This window comes from Oncorhynchus gorbuscha, linkage group LG23 (assembly GCF_021184085.1).
Source record: "Oncorhynchus gorbuscha isolate QuinsamMale2020 ecotype Even-year linkage group LG23, OgorEven_v1.0, whole genome shotgun sequence".
NCBI classification, from domain to species: domain Eukaryota; kingdom Metazoa; phylum Chordata; class Actinopteri; order Salmoniformes; family Salmonidae; genus Oncorhynchus; species Oncorhynchus gorbuscha.
Window position 1 is genome coordinate 65097862 of NC_060195.1, and position 18619 is coordinate 65116480.

Below are 18619 nucleotides of genomic sequence, written 5' to 3' on the forward strand. Positions count from 1 at the left end.
CAGTCTATATAATGCAGCAGTCTATTTAACGCAGCAGTCTACTCTATATAACACAACAGACCACAGTCTATATAGCGCAACTGTCTATATAGCGCACAACAGTCTATATAACACAACACTCTATATAATATAGTCTATATAACACACAGCAGTCTATACAACGCACAACAGTCTATAAAATACAGTCTATATAAAACAAGTCTATATTGCGCAACAGTCTATATAACGCACAACAGTCTATATAACACAACAGTCTATATAATGCAGCAGGCTATATAACACAACAGTCTATATAATGCAGCAGGCTATATAATGCAGCAGGCTATATAACACTGCTGTCTATATAACAGACAAATGTCTATATAACATAGCAGTCTATAAAGCACAGCAGCCTGTAACAGAAATTTGCATCCTGTAGCACTAATTCCAAAAGGTTTTAGGACACTGTAAAGACCATGGAGAATAAGAGTACCTCCTCCCAGCTGCCCACTGCACTGAGACTAGGAGACACTGTCACCACTGATAAATCCACGATAATTGAGAATTTCAAGAAGCATTTCTCTACGGCTGGCCATGCTTTCCACCTGGCTACCCCAACCCCGGTCAACAGCTCTGCACCCCCCGCAGCCAACTCTTTTCTCTGTATATATCAATGATGTTGCTCTTGCTGCGGGTGATTCTTTGATCCACCTCTACGCAGACGACACCATTCTGTATACCTCTGGCCCTTCTTTGGTCACTGTAAACAAACCTCCAAACGAGCTTCAAATCCATACAACACTCCTTCCGTGGCCTCCAACTGCTCTTAAATGCAAGTAAAACTAAATGTATGCTCTTCAACCGATTGCTGCCCGCACCCGCCCGCCCGACTAGCATCACTACTCTGGAGGGTTCTGACTTAGAATATGTGGACAACTATAAATACCTAGGTGTCTGGCTAGACGGTAAACTCTCCTTCCAGACTCACATTAAGCATCTCCAATCCAAAGTTAAATCTGGAATCGGCTTCCTATTTCGCAATAAAGCCTCCTTCACTCATGCTGCCAAACATACCCTCGTAAAACTGACTATCCTACCGATCCTTCACTTTGGCGATGTAATTTACAAAATAGCCTCCAATACTCTACTCAGCAAATTGGATGCAGTCTATCACAGTGCCATCCGTTTTGTCACCACAGCCCCATATACTACCCACCACTGCGACCTGTATGCTCTCGTTGACTGGTCCTCGCTACATATTCATTGCCAAACACATTGGCTCCAGGTCATCTATAAGTCTTTGCTAGGTAAAGCTCCACCTTATCTCAGCTCACTGGTCACCATAGCAGCACCCACCCGTTGCACGCACTCCAGCAGGTATATTTCACTGGTCATCCCCAAAGCCAACACCTACTTTGGCCGCCTCTCCTTCCAGTTCTCTGCTGCCTATGACTGGAACGAATTGCAAAAACCACTGAAGTTGGAGACTTATATCTCCCTCACTAAACTTTAAGCGTCAGCTGTCAGAGCAGCTTACCGATCTCTGCAGCTGTACACAGCCCATCTGTAAATAGCCCATCCAACCAACTACCTACCTCATCCCCATATTTGTTTTTGTTTTTCTGCTCTTTTGCACACCAGTATTTCTACTTGCACATCCTCATCTGCTCATATATCACTCCAGTGTAAATTTCTCAGTTGTAATTAATTTGCCACCATTGGCCTATTTATTGCCTTACCTCCATACTTCATTTGCACACACTGTATACAGATTTTTCTATTGTGTTATTGACTGTATGTTTGTTTATACAATGTGTAACTCTGTGTTGTTGATTTTTTCGCACTGCTTTGCTATATCTTGGCCAGGTCGAAGTTGTAAATGAGAACTTGTTTTCAACTGGCCTACCTGGTTAAATAAAATAAAAATATAACGCACAGCAGTCTATATAACACAGCAGTCTATATAACACAACAGACTGCAATCTTTATACCGCAACAGTCTGTATAACGCACAACAGTCTGTATAACGCACAACAGTCTGTATAACGCACAACAGTCTGTATAACGCACCACAGTCTGTATAATGCACAACAGTCTGTATAACGCACAAGAGTCTGTATAACGCACAACAGTCTGTATAACGCACAACCGTCTGTATAATGCACAACAGTCTGTATAACGCACAACAGTCTGTATAACGCACAACAGTCTGTATAACGCACAACAGTCTGTATAATGCACAACAGTCTGTATAACGCACAACAGTCTGTATAACGCACAACAGTCTGTATAACGCACAACCGTCTGTATAACGCACAACAGTCTATATACCGCAACAGTCTGTATAACGCACAACCGTCTGTATAACGCACAACAGTCTATATACCGCAACAGTCTGTATAACGCACAACAGTCTGTATAACGCACAACAGTCTGTATAACGCACATCAGTCTATATACTGCAACAGTCTGTATAACGCACAACCGTCTGTATAACGCACAACAATCTATATACCGCAACAGTCTGTATAACGCACAACCGTCTGTATAACGCACAACAGCCTGTATAACGCACAACCGTCTGTATAACGCACAACCGTCTGTATAACGCACAACCGTCTGTATAACGCACAACCGTCTGTATAACGCACAACCGTCTGTATAACGCACAACAGTCTATATAACGCACAACCGTCTGTATAACGCACAACCGTCTGTATAATGCACAACCGTCTGTATAACGCACAACAGTCTATATAACACAACAGTCTATATAACGTAGCAGTTTGTGACAAACCATCAGTATAGTTGAAAATGCTTTGGAACCCATTTAAACTTGTATTTTTCATTTGGTACATGGGAATTTATCTGCAAAAGTTATTTTTATGTAAAGTGAAAGGGAATGTGGTACCTAGTCAGTTGTACAACTGAATGTATTCAACTGAAATGTGTCTTCCTCATTTAACCCAAACCCTCTGAATCAGAGAGGTGTGGAGGGCTATGTACACTACCTCGTAACTCAGACTTTTATCATCAAAAAGTCAGTCTGATGGAAAAATATCTCTGAGGGGAAATGTAATTATTGTTTTATGCAGATTTTAGAATAATAGCATGAAAATCTGTCGCAAATTGAATGGAAACCTAGCTAGTGATGTGATAGTGGACAGGGTGTAGACAAAGACTTTCATCTGTAGTGTAGTCTAGATACATTTCTGCTCCAGTGGTGGTGGTGGTGGGGGGACATACTAGTCACGGTGTTCAGACTACATAGACCAGATACACCCAGCAAGCAGAATTCTAGATATAAACAATAAGCAGAATTCTAGATATAAACAGTAAAGGTTGATAATAATGTCAGTTCAATGCCAATAGGGTTAGGACTACATATTTATACCCTCACCATAATGTGTTACCCTGGATACATTGATACTCTGATACATGTATGAAATGCTTTTCCAGATCTTAAAATGGGAGGTGAGCTCGTGTTGACGCCGGACAAGTCCACAGTGTCTGACCCCATCACAAGCATCCTATGGAAGCATGGGAAGAACAAGGTGGCAGAGTGGGACAAGGATTTTGGTGGTCTGGACATCTATGGTACCTTCAAAGAGCGTACAACCCTGGACCAGACTACTGGAGAGCTGAGAATCAGTGGATTGATGAAAAACGACAGTGGAGTTTATTCTGTGGAGTTCAACAGCAAACTGCTTGACCAGACATATACATTATCTGTTATCAGTAAGTGTTTCTGTGTGCTTGTGTGTGTGCTTGTGTGGTTATGTAGAAACAGCAGGTTATGTATTGCAGTGCCTCACAAGCATTTTCCTAATTGATTCCTGTTTCTTTCCTCTTTACAGAGGCAGTCCCCAAACCCACAATCACTTCTTCCTGTAACCCAGTCTATATAACACAACAGTCTATAACACAAATGTCTATAACACAACAGTCTATATAACACAACAGTCTATAACACAACAGTCTAACAGTCTAGCACAACAGACAAGTCTATATAACACAACAGTCTATAACACAACAGTCTATATAACACAACAGTCTATATAACAACAGTCTATATAACACAACTGTCTATAAAACAGCAGTCCATAACACAACAGTCTATAACACAACAGTCTATAACACAACAATCTATATAACACAACAGTCTATATAACGCAACAGTCTATAACACAACAGTCTATATAACACAACAGTATATTTAACACAACAGATAAGTCTATATAACACAACAGACAACAGTCTATATAACACAACAGTCTATAACACAACAGACAACAGTCTATATAACACAACAGTCTATAACACAACAGACAACAGCCTATATAGCACAGCAGTCTATATAACGCAACAGTCGTGTTGCAGCCGTGTAGAAACAGCAGGTTATGTATTGCAGTGCCTCACAAGCTTTTTCCCAAATGATTCCTGTTTCTTTCCTCTATTTACAGAGGCAGTCCCCAAACCCACCATCACTTCTTCCTGTAACCCAGACAAAACCTCCTGCACTCTGACCTGTGAGGGTGACACCACTGATGCTGAACCAGTCACCTACAGCTGGAAACAGGGAGAGAGGGCGTCCAATGTCTTAGACAAACAGCTAAGTGTCTCTAAATCAACCAATGGTATCAAGTACACCTGCAAGCTGAGTAATGCTGTTAGTTCGCAAGTCAGTGAGCCAGTTGGAGAGGTGTTTGGTCCAGGTGAGTGGACACTCATAAGTGTGTTACAGTCTAATGTATTGATATGTTAGTAACACTGCTAGTGTTGTAGGACATTTTGAGTGTGGCAAAATGTTGAGTTCCTGATCAACTCCTGTCAAAAGTATCAATACAAAATGTGTTTTCATTTCAGAGCATTCCAATATCGGTGCTGTTGTTGCTGCTTTGGTTGTCGTTGCCATTGTAGTGTTTGCTGTCATAATAGGTAAGAACAGCACATCTATAGTAACAGATGTACATAGTTGTGAATCCCAGATTGACATAACAGCACCAACAACAGTGAGCTATACCCCCTGAAGGGGATACCTGTTCTACCTGTTATTACAGGACTGTTCAGGCTACTGCTACAGTCAAGACAAGGGGTTAGATGCACCATCTGCCGTAGGGAACAGTCTTCATAATGTGTCACAGGGAGGCACCAATTTGGACCGGCACAATATGGATTAGTCCAGTCTGAATGAATCAGCAAAAATCAGTCAACATACTATACAACTGTTGTTACAAACAAACTACAAACATGACTTTAAAGAAAAGGCTCACAGTGCCTCTCTGAGGACGATATGGGTGATGAAACCACGGAAAGCCATTTATTTCCAATGGAAGAGAAGCAACGTGTGTGGGGGACAGATGGTAGCATGGACGAGGGTCGTGAACAGGGCGGAAACAAAGTTGGGAAAGCTGAACTTTATGGAAATACTTCCCACCGTCGCGGCGCGCTTGAAGTACATCACAAATCAATAAAACAATGTTAGAAAACTGCTAATAATAAGTCATGAGTAGAATCTGAATTATTTACTCCTTGCATTCTCTCTCCTCTCTTCCTTCTCAAAACCTATTGGAGGAGAAGGTCAGAGGGGAGGGACCCCTGTCTTTCTCATCCAATGTGTTTTGAGAAGTAGGAGAGAGGATGCAAGGAGTATGCCATTGATATTCTCCCTTAGTCGCACAAGTATGCTACATGTTCGATACCATGTCGACCATCCACTATAACTGTAATATGTGACGGTGCATAAGGCCTATCTGCAGGTCCATAACATGATGATTCATTTTGGCTGTGTGTGTGTTTGGCTTTACCATAAGAATTGTGGTGTTTCCCTGGTTGGGTAGGTTACATGTAATCAGTCACACCTAACCCTGGGGGTTTCCATTGGGTATAGCGGGGTCTAGCAGTCACTCAAGAACAATCATTTAAAGTAGACTAAAAAGTAGACTAAAATCATTGGCTCGGAGAGCAGCTGCCAGCATGGTACCTTTTTGTTTCACTTTTAGAAAGTAGAGAGTGACAGTTTGTTTTGCCGGAAAGCAGTTTAGGCTGGTCACCGATTGCTTTGAATTTGATGTCAGGATTTGAACTCGGCCTTGTAAACCTTGTAATCTGATAGCCAGGGAATTGGGAGGTGGTGGAGTCCTCCTTTTTGGTGACCATTCAAAACCAAAAGCTATTTTATAGCTATTAAAATATAGGTTGTGATAGCTGTAGCCTAATTGCTATCTTCATTCATTCGGCCCAGGAGGCTAGTGCCATTTTGGTTTCATGTATTGTTATAAAAAGAAACACAACTGAACGACTTCCCCAAAATACATGTCCTGTTTGTTTTATAAAGCTAGGCTACTTATGGTTTTTAGTCTGTTCATGTTCTCTTCTCCTTTGTCGTTGAAGAAACTATCATGAGTTCCCAGGAGGTCATTATAGATCTACACTGTATGCTCCGTTCCACAAGGGTGGCTATAGTCTAGGGGTCGGCAACCTTTTTCATCTGGAGAGCCAATTTACAGTTATTCCTACCATTTCTAAAGTTCTGCGTGTCAGTTATGATTTTCATATGCGCATTGTAGGCTACCTAACCGTGCCCAAAAAATGTCTAACTGCCCACAAACTAAATCATGATATAGCTGTCGACGAGACAGAGGCGCTGTCCATTCAGCACCACGCCACGGAGCTCCACTATGCCTACCTGTCCTGAGGCGGTGCTGAGTCACGGACGCAGCCTTAGGTTCCCTTAAAAAAGCATGTGTAGAGTTTGTGATTTTCGAAATGTGTTTATTTTTTTGTTGTCTTCATGCGTCCTTGTCGATTGTAGGCCTTAGTATGTCATTTGATGTATGGCTTTTATTTCAATGCATGTCTAGTATTTATCTAGCATAGTTTAAATTCGTCGTCGGCTGTTTTATGCATGGGTTACTTTCACATTGAAGTCGGCCTGGTGCAGGTACTGTACGCATGCTCTCAGAAATGATGTCTCCTTATTGCAGCTTAAGCATGTAAATGTGGGTGAAGTCACACTTAACAGCTGACAGAATGGTTAATACACAGACTTGTACTTTAAGAGGGGTTATTTCTCACTCTGTTAAACATGACACATAAGCTACTGAACCATGGATCAACATGGAAAATAAAATGTGTATATTTGTACTCCTCAGGATTTTTGGTGTGGAAGAAAAAGAAAGGTAGGATGATTCTGTCTCTTCCTGTCTCAATTATTCATACTCACTACTTCACAGAACATTTTGATTCCAGTGAAAACAAAGAACCATTTGAATGAAAATGTTATTGTCTTACATTTTTGAGTTTCTATTTCATCTCAGAATATCCCCAAGACACCTTGATCGACTTTTTGAGAACGTATTTTGGTGGAATTTATGGTAGAATTTGTGGTAAGTGTTACTTACCTTAACTTGACTCTGATCCATATGCAACCTGCTGACAGGGTCCCCAAAGTAAAACAAACACAACATTATTCATGTATTGTACTATATTCACAACCTTCCATGCACTACACACATGCTTCCTCAGCACAGGACAGTAGTGTTGTATTTGTCCCATTCCAGAAAACGTTTAATCTATGTGTGTGTGTGAGAGAGAGTCCACAGCAGTAATCCCACAACCCAGAATATTTCCATGTTTTCTCTTATGCAAATTTAAAGGGCAAATCCTTCCTGAATTCAAGGAACCTATTCTACTCTGTTTACAGTAAACAATGTTGATGGATGGTGTAACTTTACAGGGGATGCAGGCAACAATCAGAATACTGTTGCCCTGGATACAGTTTACAGCATTGTAGGAGAGAAGTCTTCTAGAGATTACTCCATGAATCAGAATAATAACAATCAGCCCACTAACACAGGTAGTAACACTAACACCCCTTTTACATGGTACTTCTATAGGGACATTTTGACCATGCAGATATGTGGAGATGTTGTCAGAAATGTGTTTCTCATATTATTAGTGGTGACATTTATTTGAAGAACATGTTTTAGTGACGTCTACATACATTATGAGAAGGTGATTACTAATGTGAGTTTAAAGCTAGCAGTGTGTGGAATAGCATATATTGAATGTGAATGATGCAGTTGGAATCTGCAAGGAAAATGTTTAATGTAAATGATGTACTTGTGATGAGTATTTGAAATAACCTGCTTGGTTTTGGTTTATCTTTACATATGTGCATTTTTGCACTGCAAAATGTCACCCATAGAGGTAACACTGTGGATAAAGATTGTCACTGTCATCTCTTGCTAGTTTGTACTGTTGAAAAGCCTATTATTTCGCAATTGATTTACTCCATGGTTGTCATTCAGGACGCTTTCAGTTCTGACAACTGTTTCCATGTTGTTTTGGTTGATATGATTGTTGCTGGTTTAGAGATGAAGCTTGTATCAGAGCGTCTCGAATCCTTTGCAGGTTTTGTATCTTTTAGAGCTTACAGTATTTTATCTACTGCAGGGGTAGGTAACCCTGGTCCTGGAGGGCCGCAGGCACTTCATGTTTTTGATTTAACTGACCTAGAAGACCAGGTGTGTTGAATTTAGGCAATCACTGAACTGATCAATTAGCTCAGTTGGTCTGGTGTGGTGCCTAGTTGGAACAAATTCCTGCAGTTCCTACTTTACTGACATTATTGTCCCCATGGGGAAATGTTGTTGCAGTGTCATCTACATGTTTAAAGTGGCTTGGGTCCAAAATGATTTTGTGCCTTGCGGAGGACCCTGACCTTAAGGGACCCTCCAGGACTGTCTGTGTGACTCCAAGTACCTTGCTTGTTGTGGTGATAATCCATCTCAGCATATTTCTCTGGCTGACAGTGGCATTGCCAAACCAACAAACAATACATTGTCAGTATATAGTAAAGTCAACATTAAAAGATCCCAGCTTTTTGAGAAAGTACAGTCTCTATTGACTCTTTTTGTAGATCAGGTCTGTACATTTACTCCACTGAAGCTTATTGTCCAAGAGGATACCATGATATTTGTATTCATCTACAATCTCTATATTCTGACCTCTGAAAGATGTTGCAGAGGTTGGTGTTAATACGCTTCCTGAAGTCTATGAACATCTCTTTGGTCTTGTTGGTATTGAGGACCAAGTGTAATTCATCACACCACTCTACAAAGGACCGGGACATGTTGTTCCTCGTCATCATGCAACAGGCTGATCAAGGCAGTGTCATCAGAGAACTTATTGAGGTGTCTGTCAGGATGGTAACTAGTACAACTATTAGTGTACAGGAGTGGGGACAAAACACACCCCTGAGGAGAGCCTCTGTTGATGGTGCGTATGTCCCACATGTGGAGACCTACTTTGATCCGCTGTGACCTCTGGCTCAGGAAGTCCCAACAGCCACAAAAGCAGCCCCCCCATCTTAGGAGAATTCCCGAATGCGTCTCTGTGACAGAATGTAAGGCTGGATTGTGTTGAAAACAGAAGAAGAGTCAACAAATAAAACTCCGACAGGGGATTTGGCCCCCTCTAGATGTCTATAGACCATGTTAAGGAGACTACACCCTCTAGATGTCTATAGACCATGTTAAGGAGACTACACCCTCTAGATGTCTATAGACCATGTTAAGGAGACTACACCCTCTAGATGTCTATAGACCATGTTAAGGAGACTACACCCTCTAGATGTCTATAGACCATGTTAAGGAGACTACACCCTCTAGATGTCTATAGACCATGTTAAGGAGACTACACCCTCTAGATGTCTATAGACCATGTTAAGGAGACTACACCCTCTAGATGTCTATAGACCATGTTAAGGAGACTACACCCTCTAGATGTCTATAGACCATGTTAAGGAGACTACACCCTCTAGATGTCTATAGACCATGTTAAGGAGACTACACCCTCTAGATGTCTATAGACCATGTTAAGGAGACTACACCCTCTAGATGTCTATAGACCATGTTAAGGAGACTACACCCTCTAGATGTCTATAGACCATGTTAAGGAGACTACACCCTCTAGATGTCTATAGACCATGTTAAGGAGACTACACCCTCTAGATGTCTATAGACCATGTTAAGGAGACTACACCCTCTAGATGTCTATAGACCATGTTAAGGAGACTACACCCTCTAGATGTCTATAGACCATGTTAAGGAGACTACACCCTCTAGATGTCTATAGACCATGTTAAGGAGACTACACCCTCTAGATGTCTATAGACCATGTTAAGGAGACTACACCCTCTAGATGTCTATAGACCATGTTAAGGAGACTACACCCTCTAGATGTCTATAGACCATGTTAAGGAGACTACACCCTCTAGATGTCTATAGACCATGTTAAGGAGACTACACCCTCTAGATGTCTATAGACCATGTTAAGGAGACTACACCCTCTAGATGTCTATAGACCATGTTAAGGAGACTACACCCTCTAGATGTCTATAGACCATGTTAAGGAGACTACACCCTCTAGATGTCTATAGACCATGTTAAGGAGACTACACCCTCTAGATGTCTATAGACCATGTTAAGGAGACTACACCCACTAGATGTCTATAGACCATGTTAAGGAGACTACACCCTCTAGATGTCTATAGACCATGTTAAGGAGACTACACCCTCTAGATGTCTATAGACCATGTTAAGGAGACTACACCCTCTAGATGTCTATAGACCATGTTAAGGAGACTACACCCTCTAGATGTCTATAGACCATGTTAAGGAGACTACACCCTCTAGATGTCTATAGACCATGTTAAGGAGACTACACCCTCTAGATGTCTATAGACCATGTTAAGGAGACTACACCCTCTAGATGTCTATAGACCATGTTAAGGAGACTACACCCTCTAGATGTCTATAGACCATGTTAAGGAGACTACACCCTCTAGATGTCTATAGACCATGTTAAGGAGACTACACCCTCTAGATGTCTATAGACCATGTTAAGGAGACTACACCCTCTAGATGTCTATAGACCATGTTAAGGAGACTACACCCTCTAGATGTCTATAGACCATGTTAAGGAGACTACACCCTCTAGATGTCTATAGACCATGTTAAGGAGACTACATCCTCTAGATGTCTATAGACCATGTTAAGGAGACTACACCCTCTAGATGTCTATAGACCATGTTAAGGAGACTACACCCTCTAGATGTCTATAGACCATGTTAAGGAGACTACACCCTCTAGATGTCTATAGACTTATGTTGAGAAGATTAGGAATGGCGTCATCAACTCCTCTGCTGGGCTGATAGGCAAACTGAAATGGGTCGAGGAGCTTCTCGGTGGCGCGGAGAATGACTTTTCACAATTTCCTCAAATCATTTCATTACTAAGGATGTCAAGGTGACGTTGCGGTAGTCATTCAGCACAGAGGGATTAGATGTGTTGCTGGTCGACCGAGGATTGTAAAATGAAAAAAACACCAGCCAATTGTTCAGCCCAGTGCTTTAACACATGCCCAGTTATTTTGTCTGGGCTTTAGTGGGAGTTACATCCAGGAACAACTTCACAACATCAGCCTGTTTAACAACAACCCTCTCAAACATTCGTAATGATGCTTCCATTTGTTTTAGCTCCAACACAAGGTCGTCAGATTCAAATCTTGAGAAGAAAACATCCAGTTCATTAGTCATGTTCTGGCCCTCATGTCTCCCAAGCTCAACATTGGTTTTCCCCTGTCTATGTGGAGGGCACTTGCCATGGATTTAATCCCTTGCCAGGCCACCCATGAGTTTTCTGAGGAGAGGGTCCTCTCCACCCTTTCCTTTATGCGTCCTTGTCCACCAGTATCTGTCTTTTGATCTCATGTTGTACGTCTCTTAAAGCCTGTCTATTACCCTCCTCATAAACTGCCTTCTTCCCATTAAGTAGTGATTTTAGATGTTTTGATACGCAAGGCTTATTGTTAGGGAAGATTTTTCACAAGTGACTCAACACAGAAGTTCACATAGTCTGAACGACACCTGTGAGTTCATCAAGATCAGAGCTGCTATCCTCGTACCTCCCACATAGTACAGTCAAAACACCCTTGGAGACGAGTGACACTATTGTCGTTCCAGATGTGGACAGTTTTAACTGTAGGTTTCTCCCTCAGTAGGTTGGACGGAGGTAGACATGATTGTGGTCTGATGTCCCCAGGGGAGGTCTGGTGGTGGCAGAGGTAGCATTTATTGTCCCAGAGCACAAATCAAGAGTCTTATTTTTTCTAGTGTGACATTTCACATACTGGTGGTACGTGAACAGGACCTAGTGCAAAGTACAGTTGTTAAAATCCCCTAAAATAAATGTGGGTGCGTCGGGGGAGATGGATTCCAGTTTCTGTGACAGATTATGAATAATCTCTGATGCTTTTGTTACATTATCTTTTGGTTGAATGTACACAATGGTAACAAACAATTGGGGGAACTCACAGGGCAGATAGTAGGGTCACAGTGACACAGAAGCAGTTCAATGTCGGGGGTACGGAGTCTGGTCCCTGACAAGCAGGCAGACTCCCCCACCGTGATGTTTCCCTGTAACGGTCAGATAACGGTCCGCTCTGACCAGTGTGAAGCCACTTCCCTGTCTGGTACTCTGTCATCCAAACAAGTCTCAGTAAACGCCAACAAACAGGCCTCCCGGTATTCGTGGTGGAAGCGCAGAGTCGTTGACAGCTCATCCTCTTTCCCCTCAGTGACTGGGCATTGATCAGCAAGGTGGTGGGTAAGAGAGGTGGTGTCTGATTCCCCCGAGTTTTCCACATTTGCGTTTGGGTTTGTAATCCTCTCGCAGACAATCAGGGATTAGATGGGCCATTTGGATATCCATCGTGTTTGAGTTGCATTGTAGTAGGAACTTTTTGCGGATTCCGCTGCCAGCAGCGTTTTCATAATTTTGTCCGTTTGTAGCGGGTATGTACACGATCAACAAGATCAGTCCCAACACATCACCACTGTAAAACCATCGTTGACAGATGGTTTACAAACCAAGTGTACAAATTAAAAACATAAAAGAACGCCACACCAAACGTCACACACACACACTCCTCATTAAGTATGTAGAATGATATAGCTGTCTACGAGACAGAGGTGCTGTCCATTCAGCACCATGGAGCTCAACTATGCCTACCTGTACCAAGGAGCTGTCCATTCAGCACCATGGAGCTCAACTATGCCTACCCGTACCGGTTTGGTTGTTTCAGTTAAAGTCAGGGATGGAAACAACCAAACCACAGGCAAGTCCTCCAGCTAATTTAAGACGTCATGAAGCGGAAGTAGCATAGATGCTCATCTGCATATCTCAGAATATCATACATTGACTGCTATTTTATTTAAATTCTGTTAATTACTTTAAATATGAAGTCGCTGTTTAAGTCAATGACACTTGATGGTAAGACCGTGTCATCCGACTGGAATTCTACCACTTAGCATCCTTTTCATTGTCATCCAGAAGTGAACACAACAAATACTAATGTGATCTGTGTATGAGAATGCTAAACTCAACTTTTCTCCTCTTCAAGTCTTCTTCTCAGCTAAAGGCACCGATGGAGTCCAGCCAGAACAAGGCAAGTAATCCAGTTAATTTAAGTTTCTTTAAGTAGCATTTGGTGCCGTAGGAGAGAGGCTGTAGTTGATGTTTTCCTTCTGTGTGATTCTGCAGAGGTTACTTTTCCTCTAATGCCATCACCAGAAATCTGTTTTAACTCAATTAGGGACCTTTACTCACGTGTGTGTGTGTGTGTGTGTGTGTGTGTGTGTGTGTGTGTGTGTGTGTGTGTGTGTGTGTGTGTGTGTGTGTGTGTGTGTGTGTGTGTGTGTGTGTGTGTGTGTGTGTGTGTGTGTGTGTGTGTGTGTGTGTGTGTGTGTGTGTGTGTGTGTGTGTGTGTGTGTGTGTGTGTGTGTCCAAAACAGGGAAAAGCAATGCCGATAAAGCTGAAAAGGGGCAGGGGAATGAAGGTATGTATGAAACTTAAGTGGACAGTTTACCTGGTAACAGAGTGCTCTGGCGGTTACAATACACTCAAGACATATTTGTCCCACATGAGTTGATTCCTGTAACTTACTGATTCTTAAAAGCTAAATATACTGAAAAAAATATATACATGCAACGATTTTACTGAGTTTCATATAAGGAAATCATTCAATTAAATTCAGTAGGCCCTTATCTATGCAATTCACATGACTGGGTAGGGGCGCAGCCATGGGTGGGCATGGGAGGGCATAGGCATGCCCACCCACTGGGGAGCCAGGCCCAGCCAATCAGAATGAATTTTTCTATACAAAAAGGCTTTATTACAGACACAAATCAAGTTTAACCTCTCTAGGGTACGTGGGACGGAAATTGCAGAGTGCGTAATTAAAAAATACTCAATTCAAATATTTAACATTCTTCAAAATATATGTTATACATGAAAATAAAGCTTAACTTCTTGTTAATCCAGCCGCTGTGTCAGATTTCAAAAAGGCTTTACGGCGAAAGCATACCATGCGATTATCTGAGGACAGCGCCCAGCACACAAAACATTACATACAGTTACCAGCTAAGTAGATTAGTCAGAAATAGCAATAAAATGCATTCTTACGTTACAGCCTTATTCTAAAATGGTTTAAATTCATTTTTTTCTCATCAATCTACACACAATACCCCATAATGACAAAACGAGAACAGGTTTATAGATTTTTTTGGAAAATGTATAAAAAATAAAAAATAAAAATACCTTTATTTATATAAGTATTCAGAACCTTTGTTATGAGACTCAAAATTGAGCTCAGGTGCATCTCTGTTTTCATGGATCATCCTTGAAATGTTTCTACAAATTGATTGGTGTCCACCTGTAGACAATTACATTGATTGGACATGATTTGGAAAGGCAAACACCTGTGTATATAAAACCAAAACCAAGTCATGAGGTCAAAGAAATTGCCCGTAGAGCCCCGAGGCAGGATTGTGTCAAGGCACAGATGTGGGGAAGGGTACCAAAACATTTCTGCAGCATTGAAGGTCCCCAAGAACACAGTAGCCTCCATCGTTCTTAAATTGAAAAAAATTGGAACCAGCAAGACTCTTCCTAGAGCTGGACTTTATGGTAGAGTGGCCAGACAGAAGCCATTCCTCAGTAAAAGGCACATGACAGCCCACTTAAAGTTTGGCAAAAGGCACCTGATGGACTCTGGTCTGATGAAACCAAGATTGAACTCTTTGGCCTGAATGCCAAGCATCACGTCTGGAGGAAACCTGGCACCACCCCTACGGTGAAGAATGGTGGCAGCATTGTGCTTTGGGGATGTTTTTCAGTGGCAGGGACTGGGAGACTAGTCAGGATCGAGGGAAAGAAGAACGGAGCAAAGTACAGAGAAATCCTTGATGAAAACCTGCTCCAGAGCGCTCAGAGCGGGGCAGACGTTCACCTTCCAACAGGACAGCGACCCTAATCACACAGCCAAGTCAACGCAGGAGTGGTTTCGGGACAAGTCTCTGAATGTCCTTGAGTAGCCCAGTCAGAGCCCGGACTTGAACCCGATTGAACATCTTTGGAGAGTCCTGAAAATAGATGCGCAGCGATGCTCCCCATACAACCTGACCGAGCTTGAGAGGATCTGCAGAGAGAAACGGGAGACACCCAAATACAAGTGTGCCAAGCTTGTAGCGTCATACCCAAGAGGACACGAGGCTGTAATCGCAGCCAAATGTGTTTCAACAAAGTATTGAGTAAAGGGTGTGAATACTAATGTAATTTTATATTTACATTTTTGATTTATTAGTACATTTCGAAAAATTTAAACAAACCTGTTTTTGCTTTGTCATTATGGGGTATTGTCTGTGGATTGATGAGGGGGAAAACGATTGATTCCAATTTAGAATAAGGCTAATGTAACAAAATGCTGAAAAAGTCAAGGGGTCTGAATACTTTCCAAATGCACTGTATCCTGGCTAAGGAGAAATGTTCACTAACAAGGATGTAAACAAATTTGTGCGTGTTTTTTTGTGCATATGGAACATTTCTGGAATCTTTTATTTCAGCTCATGAAACATGGGACCAACACTTTACATGTTACGTTTATATTTTTATTCAGTAAATCTTAAAGGCTATTTATACAGATTGTATGAGACAACATCCCTCCCCGTGGCTGTATGAGAAGTGTATGATAAGGCTTATGTGTAATGTATGTATTATGTTGAGTGTGTAATGTACAGTTTTTCCCCTTGGGACATTAAAGTTGTATCTATAATTATATGACTATTTTAGGTTGACTATAATTTCATTACACAATTTCTGATACATCTCATGCATCAGTAAAATCAGGAAGTGCATCATCTATGCCTCTACTGCCATCCAATCCAATTAGACTGGTTTTGGATTTCTCCCTGAACAAGATGTTTGCTATTTTTGCCCCATTCTGGAACTTTGAGGGACTGTGACATAGCCCCTCTAGTGGTTTAATAGGATCTATATTGATATAATAGTGGACAGGGTGTCCCCAAAGACTTTAATCTGTAGTGTAGTCTAGATACATTTCTGCTCCGGTGGTGGTAGTGGTGGTGGGGGGGGACATACTAGTCACGGTGTTCAGACTACATAGACCAGATACACCCAGCATGCAGAATTCTATACATAAAAAGTCAAGGTTGATAATAATGTCTCTTTCAATGCCAATAGGGTTAGGACTACATATTTATACCCTCACCATAATTTGTTACCCTGGATACATTGATACTCTGATACATGTATGAAATGTCTGCTTTTCCAGATCTTTATCTTATTAAAGTGGGAGGTGAGCTCGTGTTGACGCCGGACAAGTCCACAGTGACTGACCCCATCACAAGCATCCTATGGAAGCACGGGAAGTGCTACGTGGCAGAGTGGGACAAGGAATTTGATAATCTGGAAATCTATGCTGCCTTCAAAGAGCGCACAACCCTGGCCCAGACTACTGGAGAGCTGAAAATCAGTGGCTTGAAGAAAACAGACAGTGGAGTTTATTCTGTGGAGTTCAACAGAAAACTTCTTGACAAGACGTATAAAATATCTGTTATCAGTAAGTGTTTCTGTGCGTGTGCATATATCTGTGTGTATGTACCCATGTGTGTGCGTTGCCGTGTAGAAACAGCAGATTATGCAATGCCTCACAGGCATTTGTTGGGGTTCAGTACACATTATACTGTGTATTGTATGTATTGCAGTTTTTCTTTCAAGTTATCTGATTAGAGAAAGTTTGAACTTCTGTTCTCCTTAGCAGCAGGTCAAACAGTCCTAAATGTGAGTCAAAGCCTGAGGGTAAGAAGACAGTGGCATTCACCTCACAGTGGCATTAACCCTTCCTTTTCATTCTCATCCAGAAGTGAACACAACAAATACTAATATGGTCTGTGTATGAGAATGCTAAAGCTCTCTTCTCTTCCCCTCACTTATGTTTATACAGTCTTAAATTAACTGGATGACTTGCCTTGTTCTGGCTGGACTACATCACTGCCTTTAACTTCTTTAAAGATGTACTACACAGAAATCACTCCATTTCCTTGTTGATAAAATTCTAGTAGTTTGCCTAATTTCAGTTTATGTGAAAAAAACAAGCTGCCATTGTGTAGATAATCATTTTACCATCTAAACCTCTGAAAAATATATTTTCCATAACCAAAAATATTGTATATTCATATTTTTGAAGCTGGTGTACAAAACCAAAATGGGAAGCATAGAACTATCACACATAGAACAGATCTACCACTTAGACTTGCTTGCAATGGGAGTGAAAATTCTATAACTCAAATTTCTATGGATTTGGTTGGATCGCCCAAAAAGTTACATATTGTTGCTTTAAGCAGTGTTTGATGCAGTAGGAGAGAGGCTGTAGTTGATTTTTTCCTTTTATTTGATTCTGCAGAGGTTACAGTTCCACTAATGGCCATCTCCAGAAATCTGTTTTAATTAAATTAGGGACCTGTGTGTGTGTGTGTGTGTGTGTGTGTGTGTGTGTGTGTGTGTGTGTGTGTGTGTGTGTGTGTGTGTGTGTGTGTGTGTGTGTGTGTGTGTGTGTGTGTGTGTGTGTGTGTGTGTGTGTGTGTGTGTGTGTGTGTGTGTGTGTGTGTGTGTGTGTGTGTGTGTGAGATTGCACAGCTGTAAATCCCACCGCTGAGAATATTTTTTTCTCAACCTTATGCAAATATAAAGGGCAAATACATTTTCAATTCAAGGAACCTCTTCTACTCGGTTTGCTGTAAACAATGTTGATGGTGTAAATGTACACGGTACGCATAAAAAGGTTGGATGGAAACCTGGTTACAGATTGAGGTGAAAGTGGTGTTACACTGGAATTCTACCATCAAATATGTTGAGGATTGTTAGAACAAGTCGGGTTTAAAAAACATATTGTGGTGAGAGGGCTTGTCCTGTCTAAGAAAACACTGTCTGGGAAACACTGGTGGTTCAGTAGAGAGGCTGTCGTACACGTTTTACCTTCTCTGTGTGTTTCCTCAGGGGGCGATGATGAGACTACAAGGAATGGCAGCGCTGCACCAGGGGGCGACCTTGACGCCGCTGAAAAAGGAGAGACAAATGGAGGTGTGTATGAGAAAGGGACAGTTCACCTCAAGTCCCTCTGTATGCGTCAGGATAAATGTACAGACCTCAGTCTCAAATAGATGGGAAAGACTGGCATCATCTTAAACTGTCACAAACGGTGATAACAGAGAAGGAA

At 41.6% G+C, this 18619-nt stretch overlaps 1 protein-coding gene across 4 annotated transcripts in view; it reads left to right on the forward strand.

The window, feature by feature from the left end:
- Positions 1 to 18619, forward strand: part of LOC124011085 — a 34445-nt gene that overhangs the window by 3698 nt on the left and 12128 nt on the right. For 3 of the 4 annotated variants that reach the window (XM_046324077.1, XM_046324076.1, XM_046324075.1), the window contains exons 2-11: positions 3439 to 3717; positions 4443 to 4694; positions 4846 to 4917; positions 7134 to 7160; positions 7299 to 7367; positions 7718 to 7837; positions 13447 to 13491; positions 13838 to 13882; positions 16676 to 16963; positions 18400 to 18483. In XM_046324077.1, the coding sequence (XP_046180033.1) occupies positions 3439 to 3717; positions 4443 to 4694; positions 4846 to 4917; positions 7134 to 7160; positions 7299 to 7367; positions 7718 to 7837; positions 13447 to 13491; positions 13838 to 13882; positions 16676 to 16963; positions 18400 to 18483 (1281 nt within the window). The remainder of the gene's footprint in view (positions 1 to 3438; positions 3718 to 4442; positions 4695 to 4845; positions 4918 to 7133; positions 7161 to 7298; positions 7368 to 7717; positions 7838 to 13446; positions 13492 to 13837; positions 13883 to 16675; positions 16964 to 18399; positions 18484 to 18619) is intronic. The other variant, XM_046324079.1, reaches the window with a different exon arrangement.